This window comes from Anoplophora glabripennis, unplaced genomic scaffold (genome assembly GCF_000390285.2).
Source record: "Anoplophora glabripennis isolate ALB-LARVAE unplaced genomic scaffold, Agla_2.0 scaffold79, whole genome shotgun sequence".
NCBI classification, from domain to species: domain Eukaryota; kingdom Metazoa; phylum Arthropoda; class Insecta; order Coleoptera; family Cerambycidae; genus Anoplophora; species Anoplophora glabripennis.
In genome coordinates this window covers 461,283-474,042 of record NW_019416623.1, presented here as the reverse complement: position 1 = coordinate 474,042, position 12,760 = coordinate 461,283, and the positions used below count along the sequence as shown (strand labels likewise).

Below are 12,760 nucleotides of genomic sequence, written 5' to 3'. Positions count from 1 at the left end.
ACTTGAAAATACTTTATTTTTAATATCTCACAGTTTTAGATATGTAATTTTAATCTTCATTTATGCGTATTATCTAGTGTATAGATTTTATTTACGAGTATTTCCTTCCTTTTTATGATGTTCTGTATTTTTTTGTTCCTTTTAATTTTGTTTGTATTTAATGTAGGTACTTATTTTCATTATTGTCTGTAAAATCCCTGTTCTATAATTAGGCAGTATCTGATCAACAGTGTAAAAATTCAATAAATAAATTAGGGCGTAATTTAAAAAAATGTGTTATTTTCTGAACAGACCTCATACATTTGTACGCTTACCTATGCATTCTTCTTTGTTCCCTAACATAAAAGTAGACAAATAAAATTTATTTAAAATAACTTTATTATATTAAAACATAAATACTATAGCCTAATCTTCACAGTAAACTAATAAATTTTAGCTAGTTAACATACAAAAAGTTTCTATAAAAATTTTATTATCTATACACAATTGTATGGTACAAAATTTATCTACTATTATATGGCAGCTTTAACATTAAATAGATACAAAACGTGTACTGGCATTCTTAGTTTCTTTTAATAAATTAAAGACAAATGAGTTTTGTTACATACAAAATAACTGACTATCACATATTTTTATATACAATTCAATTAAGCTTAAGGTAGGTAATATTTTCTTTCAAATAACGAGATTTCGGTAAAAAAATAGAAAGTATGTGTTTCTAAATATTTTTGAAAATTATTTTCGTGGAAATTACAATTATTTTCTAGCATTGAGCAAATATTCCCTTTCTATCTTTTTGAGTTCCTTGATCGATTTTGCCAATGTAGATTCGATCCATTCCACGTCTGGAGTAACATAACCACCAATTTGGCCTTCCTCTTTACATCCCGTGTCCCATGCGTATATACCAGTTAAAGTATAGTGTCCTTGGCTGTTGGGGCAAGCCAGAGCACTTCCATAGTCGACCTACAGAAATAACAATGGGTATATTATATGTACAGGGTGGGCAAGTTCGACGCTTTCGAGGATTTGTCCTATTTCCCCAAGAAACAAAAAAGAGTAGTTTATTTCATGGGCTCGATTTTCGAGAAAATTATATGAAAATTACTTCTAAAAATCTTAACGCGTTTAAGATATATATAGGGCGTCTTTCAGTTTTGGCCGTTTTCTATACAGGGTGTTAAAAAAACAGTGTAAAATATTTCAGGAGGTAATAGTATGAACCAAAATAAGCAGAAAAGTCTTAATAAACATGGGTCCGCAAAGTAACGGTTGCGGAGATATGGACCACTATTCGTTTTTCAAACATTTTATTTTATTAGGAATAAACCGACAAAGGAAGCTTTTAACAAACAAAAAACAAAGTTACAGAAGATGTTCAAAGTGCCCTCCGTCCATTTCCAAGCAGGCACGACATCTTCGTCTCAACGATATTCGAACTCTTTCGAAAACACCCTCCTTGGTTTGGATTTCTTGACACTTTTGATTAATCCGTAGCTGCAGCTCTTCCAGGCTATTTACAGGAGTACCATACACTAATGTCTTCAAATATCCCCAAACAAAGAAATCTAGAGGGTTCAGATCAGGCGATCTTGGAGGCCATAAAACAGGTCCGGCCCTTCCTACCCATCTATGTGGAAAAGTTTGGTGTAAATGCTCTCTAACGGCCATGGAAAAATGAGCTGGAGCACCATCATGCTGGAACCACATTTGTTGCCTCTGATTCAAAGGAATGTCTTCCAAAAACTCATACAGTGTGTTCTGCAGAAAGTTGAGGTAAGCAGCGCCTGTTAATCGGTTTGGTAAAACAACAGGACCTAGAAACCTGTCACCTACAATACCCATCCAAATGTTTAATGAAAAACGTGCCTGATGTCCAGATTCTATTAGAGCATGAGGATTTTCGTCGGCCCAAATATGCGTATTGTGAAAATTAAACACTCCATTTCTTGTGAACCCGGCCTCATCAGTAAAAAGAATGTTTACAAGAAAACGAGGGTCTTCAGCATCATGACGTAGAAACCAGCGGCAAAAAACCAAACGTGATTGATGATCATTTATTGGATTTAAGACCTGTACTCGTTGCACATACATGGTATGGATAAAGCAGTTGCTCGTGAAGGATTCAAGAGGACCACTAATTCCTATCTCGGCTGATATTCTCCGCACACTCGTACCTGGATTCTGCTCTACCAGTGCTAGAATTTCTTCTTCTGCTCTAGGAGTGGATACTGACCTTGGTCTTCCGGATAAATGGCACTGTTTGCTCAAGGAACCGGTATCACGCAATATTTGATGAATTCTTCCAAATATGCGTTATGAAGGAATCTGGCGATTTGGATAAGCGTCAACATTACCTCCTTAAATATTTTACACTCTTTTTTAACACCCTGTATATCTTGTTTTTGAAAACATTTGATTTTTGTAGACTTTTTAAATACCTTTTTCGTAGATTACAGTGGAATACGCTATAATTTTCCAGTTCTTACAGTTTTTTACAAACTTGTGATTTTTTTAAAATGGAATACTTTACATGTTTTTTGGATTTTTCAGATCCGTTTCAAAGTAACAGATATATTTTCTTTCTTATCCATCCATTTCTTGACACAAAACATAGGAAACGGTACACTGAATTATGTAAAGAAACAATTGATTTATAAAAAAAGATATGTTTTGATACAAACATTGTGTGTGATTCTGAAATTAACTTTTACGCAGATTTTAGAAGTCGAAAATATACAGGATGGTTCAGTCATAATGTATTCAGAAGGTAGACAGAAAATTGAAAAAAAAATTACTCGACTTTTAAAAAATGAGCAAATTACCCCTGAACTCCCATTTATCCAGAGCGTTCGAACGTTGAAGCGAAACAGCTAATTTCCCCAATCGTCTTGAACTTTGCAATTGGTTTCATAAGTGCAGCGAATCCCAACCTTATTAACAGAGTGCTATGGACGAATGAGTGTTTTTTAGCCGTACTGGTATTTTAAATAAGTAGGTACTTACTACAAACTAAATAATTAATTGCACAGTGAACACATTAACAATATTAAAAATACTGAATTAACCTAACATTCGACAACTATTATTATCGTTATATATTTGTTTTTATTAACAAATAAATATGTAAAATTAAAAAAAAAAATATCTTATTTATTCATGTGTCTAGATATGTGTCTAGGTGTCTGTTTTGTTCTTATCATTCACTACGAATTAAAAATGCAGTAAAAGCTAGGTTAATGACCGAATAATACGGTAGGTCAAGATTAAGTTTTGATAAACCTTTGTGGGTCAGCAGCGGTCCCAAAAGGGGTTTAAATAATTATTTGATTTTTTTTTCAGCGTAAATGTGCATTTTAAATTTTTTTTAATCGTGGTTTCGTTGTCTACTCATGTTTTCCTAACGTCCCTTTAAATTAATGACATTATGACTGAATCATCATTTATAGAATATTCCTTTTAAAAAATGAAATATGTATATCGATAAAAAAATGGGAGTTACGCATAAATATCTCGCTTAATTCTTCTTAAAAACTGTAACTCCTTACAAAACTCAAATATTATGGGGCATCAGGGAAAACGACCAAAATCGAATAACACCCTGTATCTCTCAATCGAATCAAGATATCTAGATACCATTTTTGCCATTCAACTTTTCTCGATAATCGAGTCCGTGACATCTTAACCTATTTTTTTTTTTCTATATTATCGGGAAATCTTCAATTTTACCTGCTTTATATTTAAAAAATTTCTAAAAACTCATTGTTAACATTGTTCACAGTTTTAGAAGTTAGGCAGCCCGCGGCCAGGAGGCTCAAAGAGTCCTGACGGTTTACAAACTTCAAAATTTGTGGACAATCGTCAGCTCCATCAATATCAGTCCTTACTTTGATTCATCTGATAGCGTAGCTTAGAAAACCAATGATACACTCTAACACCTATTTGAATTTCATTTGAAAAAATAGTAAATGTTCGTCTGCTAAAGGTATCAAAAGTTAAATTTAATTTTCTGTACTATTTCAATGGGTTTTTCGTACCTTGCAGTGGTCAATGTCGGAGGTGCCGCAGATGGTACGAGGCCCATAATTGTCAATGGAACTTTGGAAGTTTTGCTGAAGTGTTTGTTGACATTGCTGTGAGTCCAATACGTTCACGTCTATGTGATGCATTATTGCACCCTTAGCGTGTACTGAAATACATAAATTATAATTAGGTATACATGAATTGTGAATCTGAAAGAAAAACTAAGTAAATTGTTTATCTCGTGAAGCAAAACGTAGGATTTTTATTTTTTTCAGCCACGTCCAATATATTTTATGGAATTATTTATTTACGTTTAACGTTGATGTTGTATTAAATAATAAAATTCTAAGCGAAAATATTGAGGGAGTGGTTCAACTCATCGAAATGTTATTCAAACTCAATGTTATTTTCTTTAGTGAATATATATAGAATGACTCTTTTAGTTATTTTATTTTCGAGTCTAGTAAATTTATTGTTGGTGATAAACTGCACTACCACAAAAAAATTGTTTCGATAGCCCTAAGATATTTTTTAACTTATTAACAACCACTAAATTAAGCCACTTTGACGTCTGAGTTATCTCAAAATTTTACATTTTTAAGACAAGAGATCAGAAATGACTATTAGTTTTTATTAACTCGTAAATTATTTAGGACAAATATTAACATTAACTGTACAGTTTGCAAGATTACCTAGGGTTTTTTTGGCGACCAACACCACATCTCTAATGGTAGGTTTATAAAAAAGTACTAGTCCTAACTTAGCCGTAACTTAACCTTAATCTTAGTCCTAAAAAGTTAAATATACAAAATGTAATGTATAGTATAGAGCTAGGGCAATGTTAAGATTTTTATAAACCAATACATTACATTCTGCACATCTAACTTTTTAGGACTAAGATTAAGGTTAAGTTACGGCTAAGTTAGGACTAATACTTTCTTATAAACCAACCATAGCATAGTCAGCTTGAGTTTTCTTATGTTAGGCCTTAACCTTCATCTTAACCCTAGTTTTAGTCTCAATTCTAATAATTTTACTTCGTTTACAGAAAATCCATCTTAAACTAACCTTAATAGTTGGTCATCGAATGACAGACCTTTGCGCAGTCTTAGTCCTAAGATGTTAAGAGATAGGCGCGTTCAAGGTCGAGTCTTAAGACCTCCTTAGGACTAGATTAGGATTTTTATAAAGGTGCACATTGAAATCTGTAGGTTTATCTTCTTAGGGCAAAGACGATGTCTATGTTAGAACTAAGACCTTTTTATAAACTCATCATTATAGTCAGCCACTTGACAGATCTCGCAAAAGATCTTTTGGTTTGGGTTAAGGCGGCTCCCCCAATAACTACAAATTTTACCTCAAATTTCTGTTTAAATTAAATAATGATTCAGAAATGTACGGTCACACTTATTTAAATTATTACTATTGATATATGTATATCTTCTAAACTGCTGAGATCTATAGACTAACTTGTGAGACAAAATAACTGGACAGACAGAGAGGTTCAGTGTCGTAGCTAAGGTCATAGGCGCTCAGGGCAAGGTTTGAATTTTGCCCCCCCCTTAATGTGTCTGTGCCCCATCAGCCCGCAGGCTGCGAGTGCACCCCCTTGCGGTTTGCGCCCCTGGCAGCCGCCCCCGCTACGACGCTGGAGATGTTAATTCAATCCAAACCTATCCCATAAATACGGTGCGCTGATTTAATAAATTCGGGCAAATCAGGTTAACTTCATTTCTTGCCAAAATACCAAACCGCAGTTACAGTCCGTACGATATTTGTTGAGGAGACTCGCGTACTTGATGTACAGGGTGTTGCAAATGAATTTATGTCAAAAATTTAAAAGGGGTGAAGAAGGAGCAAAAACTGAGTTAACTGATGTCACAAACTTGTATCGGAAGTTTAAGGTCATAGAGAAAAAAGCCAATTAAAAATGTGTTTAAAACTGTTTTGGAACTGCTGAAATACATGTATTTTATCGCGGCGAGTACTTACAAAAAATTCTGTAACACGTTTTACGAGTTTGTAGGTTTCTTATGAAGCCGGACTGTATTTGAAAGTCAGTTTATAATACATTGTTGTAGTGATTGCTGTGCTGTTTTTCGAGAGTACATTTAATAGCCGTATTTCCAAGTTTCTTTTGAAAATGACGCCTTTATTTAGAAGTGGCGAATATTATGATATGCCCATAATTTATGGCGAAGCAAAAGAAAATGCCCACAGAACTTGTCAAGTGTACCGTGCAAGATATCCTGAACGACGTGCCCCCGCACCGCGAACATTTTTGTTGCTGTAGCGCAAAGAGTTTTGGACATGGGTGAAGTACAACCGCGTCGATATCGCGATAGTGGCCCAGGGCGACCACTAAGAATCTTAAATGTCGAGGAGATGATTTTAGATCTCGTCAAAGAAGATCCCCATCGTAGCACTAGAAATATCACACAGCCAGTAAATATTTCACATCCTGTTGTGTGGCGGAGTTTGCGAGAAGCTCAGTTGTACCCATTTCATATTCAACGTGTTTAAACGCTTACTCCTGAGGGTTTCCTCTACGTCGAAGTTTTTGCGAATCGTTGCTTCAGGAACATGCAAGAAATCCTCAATTTATAGCGCAAATACTAGTTACAGATGAAGCAGGTTTCAGTCGAAATGGTGTACGTAACGTCCTCAACACTCACCACTGGACTATCGAAAAGCCACACGGAATACGTCGCGGTGCCTTTCAGCAACAGTTTTCAGTGAACATGTGGTCCGGTGTCGTTAATGACACTTTAATAGGACCTTTTGAATGGCCTAGACGCTTAGACGGTGCTTCATAACTAGATTTTTTGCAAAATCGTTTGCCGGAGTTATTTGAAGACGTGCCATGAAATGTTCGGAAAAATATGTGGTTACTTTCTAAACATTACTTTTCCAAATCGTTGGATAGGCCTAGTTAGATGCACCCAAAGTGGTGTGTATTTCAGGGAAGTTCGTGACATCTGCCAACTGCGACATCGTATTGCTGAAGCTTGTAATACGATTCGAGAGGACGGGACGTGGCAATCTCGCAACGCGCGCGAGCGAATTGGATACGTCGCGCTGAAGCTTGTGTGCAAGCAAATGGGGGGTACTTCGAACATATATGAAAATCAGCAGTTCTCAAAAGGTGGCTCCTTGCAATGTTGAGGTAAGTCAGATTTTAAAATTACACTTTACTCAACACAAATCCGTGTATTTACCTCATTTTGACATAACGAACATGTGGCAAAAATATTTGACGTAAGTTCATTAACACCCTGTATTAACTATTCTAGTTTATATTCTTAAAAACTCACATTGTAAAATCCTTTTACCCCAACCGGTCGCAACGCAATCCGTCGTCGAGATCTGGTTAGCCTCCGGCAGACAAATCGTTCCAACGTTTTTCGAGGGCCTCAAGTTCTCCCTTAACACCAATACGGCCAAGTCGTTTTTATATGAACCGGGCACGTAATCAGGATGCCTCAAAATTGCCCCGACTTTAACTATTTGGAAAGGCAGGGGCTCTTCGTCGATACCCAGTTTCCACTCTCCGCCCTTGATCAACACATCCGAAGTATCCAGGCTAGAAAAAAAAATTTCTTACTAATCTAGTACACTGCCGGCCCTTTGAAAGTGGACGATTTATTTTTCTAATGTGATGTGGTCTACTCTTATTATGACAAGTTTTTATATGTCAGTGTCATTAGTAATTTGTCGATAAAAAATGGATTGTGGAGGGTCACGTACGTTATGTTCATAGAGGTGGACGTCGAAAAGTAAGCACCACCTAAGAATAAATCCTTTTGACATGGCAGTAGCGGCTTCCTTTGAGACGAATTTTCCTGGATCAGTGCGAACTGCAAGGAAGCGGGTGAAAGATTCGGAGCTGAAGAATTATGTGGCCGCAAATACAGTTGCTTTGACTCCCCAGTATAAAGAACAGAGGTTAGAGATTGCAAGACAATTTGTATGAAGCCCAGACAACTTCTGGGAGAATATTATATTTTCGGACAAAAAAAGTTTTCAGTCTTGTTCCAATGCTTCTGTCCGTGTCTACCCACCAGAGATTATAAGGTATTCGGAGCCTTATGTGAAACCCACACAGCGCAGCGATAGATTCTCCATTAACGTTTGGGTTTAGATAAGCTGCCAAAGTCCTGATGTTTGTTGTGACCATGCTGTATTCTCAGATTTTCACTTTCAAGCAGAATAATTGTGCAATTCACACCTCAAGAGTTACGTCAGAATGGTTCATTGATAACAACATCGATGTTTTACCTTGGCCCTCAAAGTCCTGGGGATATATGGTGAAAAAAATTTACGACAGAAACTTCCGTCCAGTTAACGTCGAAGAACTTTGGGAGGCAATTGAAAACGCATGTGATAACAACTGACGATTATAACAAGAACATTAATTTTATCAATGCCATGTAGATTGCAGTGTTATAGACAAAAATGGTGCTTGTGCAAAATACTAACTTTACGAATCGCGTTTTTTTGACGACGAAAAGTGTTTCATTTTTAGATCTCGTTGACGGCGAATGAATGGCTGTTAGAATGTATAATATATTTCAATATTGGAAAAATAAATAATTTGCTACCTAATTTGGATTTGTTTTGCTCACTAGAACTAGTATGATAGAGACACATTAAATTTGACATAATGACAGCCGATTTGAACCTCACATTTTCAAGTCAGCTTCACAAAGGCCAATTATAGACAATTTGCTTATAAGAGTCGTCCACTTTCAAAGGGCCGGCACTGTACCACCTATAATATAATCTTCACAACTGACGCATGACGTTTCATTCTGAAATGGTTTGTTGAGTAAATTTAATTTATGTTGCAAAATAATTGTTTACTGTTATTACTTTAAAATGTTCTTTTTTAATCACTTCAAGTTTTGAATAAAAGGTATTTGTTACTACTATTTTAAAATACTGTGTTTGGTTTGTGATTCTCAGTGTCAATCATCTCTGATACTGACCTAGTTAAGGTAAACTACATAATATCACAAATCAATCCACCTGATGTGATATGACAACAGGGCGTAAGCTAAGCTAGCAAAAAACAAATGGCCTACGTTATGGCGAAAAGAGCATGGCTAAATACATTATATCACTGTTTCACTTTACTACACTTATTTCATTTTGCATTTTCTCGATTTACTATATAAGGTATTTATAATACGGTAGGTAATTTCGCGACTTTCTGCTTGTTGTATCAGTTTCTCTAATAATAGTTCAGTTATTCTCACCCTTCTACGCAATGGGCTGCTGTTAAAACAGCATTCCTTCTGATAATCGCTCCTCCACAAAGTAAACTACGATTTGAATCTCTCAAGATCATAGCTTGCCATGGATATTCGGAAAAGTTGGCATCTATTGGTCCCGGACCCGGAGGTTTTGTATTCTGGAATATAAATATAAATTGAATAAAGCAAATGAAGAACGTATATATTACTGTTTGGGATTTCGTAAGAATACCTTGTGTCGCTCCCCACAAGATGGCTGACTTCCTTGAGAGGGACCTGAGTTTCGCTTAACGTTCGTCCTTGTGCCATTAGAAGACCTTATCAGTCTATTCGTTGAGAAAATATCTTGACGCTGGCCATACAAGTTGTCCTCCTTATACTGTCCATCATCCACACCATTAACCAAATTCGCGGATGGCCATGGGTCCTTGTAATTGGGATCTCTGCAGCACTTTCCTATTATTCCAGTTTCTTCGTCTTTGCATTCCTTAAATTATAAGTATTAATATTATTAGCTTGCTTTGCAAGCTTCCGTGATAGACTAGGCGGTATCTGTTTTGGTTTGGGTAAATCGTATATCCACGGAGATTTTTGACTTTTTGGCTTTCAAATATCACTAGAAATGAAAATGCGCCTAAAAAACGTGGGCTTAACTTTTGGCGGCACAATATGTTAAAAAAATTCGAAAAATGTCATATTTTTCTTATTTAATTATGTATCTTTTCAAGAGTTGATTTTAAGCCAAAATGGAAGAGGAAAAAAATGTTTGCAATTTAATTTTTTATAAAATATGACTAATCACAAATCGAATGAATCATGATTATTATTGTAAAAATCGAAAAAATCGCCAAAAATAGGGTTAAAAATCATTACTTTTTAGGGATTTTTTTTGCGGTCTTTAAATAGGGTATGGGACCTTCATATTTGGCCCAAGAAAACTTCATGTTATGTAGAATCATCACACCAAATTTCATCAAAATCGGTTCTATAGATTTTGCTTAATAATTTTGCAATCCAGATTTTGAAAAAAAAATGCAAATTTTCAAAATTTTGCACAGCAAAAACCAAGGCCCTTAGATACTTGAAAATTTAATCACGTATAGAAGGGCTCTCAAGCTTTTAAACGCTTTTCGAAAAATTCGAATCTGTCAATTACTAAAGCTCTGGCGCTTGTTTAAACATTGGTCGAAATTTTGTAGTTATAAACAATTAGAATAACTTTGTGAATATTGAATCAAATCAAATTTTTTAAAGCAGGTTTTAAAAGTTATTGGAAAGACGCTTCTTTAAAAAAAAAACAGATCGATTGGTCAATTAGTTACGTAGTTATAACCGATCAAAGTTAACCGTCATTTACACTAAATGTACTGGGACATCCGGGCTGATTTTTCAAAAAATACCTTTGGTATTCCGAGTACTTATCAACCAGGTCTAAGTTTGCAATACTTTTCTTCATTGGCAACCTACTTTAAAACGCGTCTAAAGTTATTTATGCAAACGAGAAATTCAAGAAAATCGTACGGGTGGTGGTGATGGAGGAAGCACAGAGCGCGGCTGCTTCGGCCTGCTCGAAATTGAATCGACGAGTTCAAAACCGCGACGCCCTTAAAAATTTTTAATATCTCAGCTTCTAAAGGTCCGATTTTGATGATTTTTTTTTAAATCGTTGTCTCGCGAGTTAAAAAAAAAAACAAAAGCGTATTTTCAAATGCCTATCGTTAATAATTCGAATCTTTAAACTTCCTTTAATTATCAACATATTTTTTTTATTATATCAAAGGTAAGTGCATAAACTGATATACTGTTTATCAAAGATCAAAAACAAATTTATTTAAATATTCTAAAATGAAGAAAACTATTGCAAACTTAGGCCTGGTAAGTACTCGGAATACCATAGGTATTTTTCTAAAAATTAGCCCGGATGTCCCAGTACATTTAGTGTAAATGACGGTTAACTTTGATCGGCTATAACTACGTAATTAATTGACCAATCGATCTGTTTTTTTTTTAAGAAGCTTCTTTCCAAGAACTTTTAAAACCTATTTTAAAAAATTTGATTTGGTTGAATATTCACAAAGTTATTCTAATTGTTTATAAGTACAAAAATTCGACCAAGCGCCAGAGCCCGATTTTTACAATAATAATCATGATTCATTCGATTTTGTAAAAAAATTAATTACAAACATTTTTTCCTTTTCCATTTTCGCCTAAAATCAATTCTAGAAAAGATACATAATTAAATAGGAAGAAAAATATGACATTTTTCGAATTTTTTAAACATATTGTGCCGCCAAAAGTTAAGCCCACGTTTTTTTTATGCGCATAGAAAAATTTTCATTTCTAGTGATATTTGAATGCCAAAAAGCCAAAAATCTTCGTGGATATACGATTCACCTAAATATGGACTTTTTGAAACAGATACCGTCTGGACTATGACGGTTGTTAATGGCTGAACAAATTTCAGGAGATTAAATTGTCCGATTGGTATTTATATTTGTTGTATGCAGTCGTCTATGGCGTTCCGATGTGTGACTTGAACCATTGGTCGCTGTCGTATTGCTTTTTGATTTTTGTGGATGAGTCATTTTCAAATTCCGGGTAGCTTTATCATCTCGACTCTTCTGGACGTCTATTGCCTTGCTGTGGAATCTTGGCCAAAATCTCTCTCACAGTGGATTTCTGGTTTAGTCAGATCTATTGCGTATCCGGTAACTGCTCTATGTTCCGCGACTGCTGATTTTTCTTCAAATGACACTTGTGGTCCTGTAACATGACGTGTCATCTCATTTGTCCAATGTATATTTTTCTGCATGTACAGGGAATTCTATATACATTGCAGCCTTGAAGTAGATCGTTCTTGCAGATCATCTTAGAAAAGGCAGTCCTCGATGTGTTGTAGTAACACTATTAATTCGACACATCCGTAAAAATCGAGAGCCAAAACGCCACGGGTCAATGGATACAAACCATACACTAGGAAGTCATGAACTAGTACACATAGCAAATATAAATACCGACCAGGGGACTTGATCTCCACATTCAGAGTTTATTCTGAAGAAGAGAGCAAACGTCAAGAAGCCTAAACCAACGACGTAGCAACCATCCCTAAATTGTTCAGCTATTAATATTGATTCACGACATAATGACACTGATATAATCTTTGTGTAACAAATAATATTTGGAAACTATTAATAATAGAAATCGGAAATACCGTAGTAGGAACTCTAAGTAATTCTTGATCTTTAGTCAGAACTACCGGTACAGGAGACACTACACCTTCTGCGGTACAGTAAATCTCTTGTACACACTTCAAGGCAGCAGCGCAACCTATGGGTGGTTCATTGTTCTGATCTTGCTTAGATGGTGGCGGTCTGGATGGTGGAATGGACACATTTATGGTGTTACCAGGTTCTCCTTTATTATCGGGTTTATCTGGAAATCGGACAACATCCCTAATGGTTGATCCTACGGGACAGTTATTA

The 12,760-nt window shown here is 35.5% G+C and overlaps 1 protein-coding gene across 1 annotated transcript in view; it reads right to left on the bottom strand.

The window, feature by feature from the left end:
- Positions 1 to 366: 366 nt before the first annotated feature.
- LOC108917167 (mucin-2-like) overlaps positions 367 to 12,760 on the bottom strand; it is an 83,297-nt gene continuing 70,903 nt past the window's right edge. Inside the window, exons 7-12 of the mRNA XM_018723647.2 lie at positions 12,490 to 12,743; positions 9,511 to 9,765; positions 9,282 to 9,436; positions 7,338 to 7,606; positions 4,038 to 4,189; positions 367 to 966 (exon numbers count right to left, since the gene is read on the bottom strand). Of these exons, the coding sequence (XP_018579163.1) occupies positions 757 to 966; positions 4,038 to 4,189; positions 7,338 to 7,606; positions 9,282 to 9,436; positions 9,511 to 9,765; positions 12,490 to 12,743 (1,295 nt within the window). The 3' untranslated portion in view covers positions 367 to 756. The remainder of the gene's footprint in view (positions 967 to 4,037; positions 4,190 to 7,337; positions 7,607 to 9,281; positions 9,437 to 9,510; positions 9,766 to 12,489; positions 12,744 to 12,760) is intronic.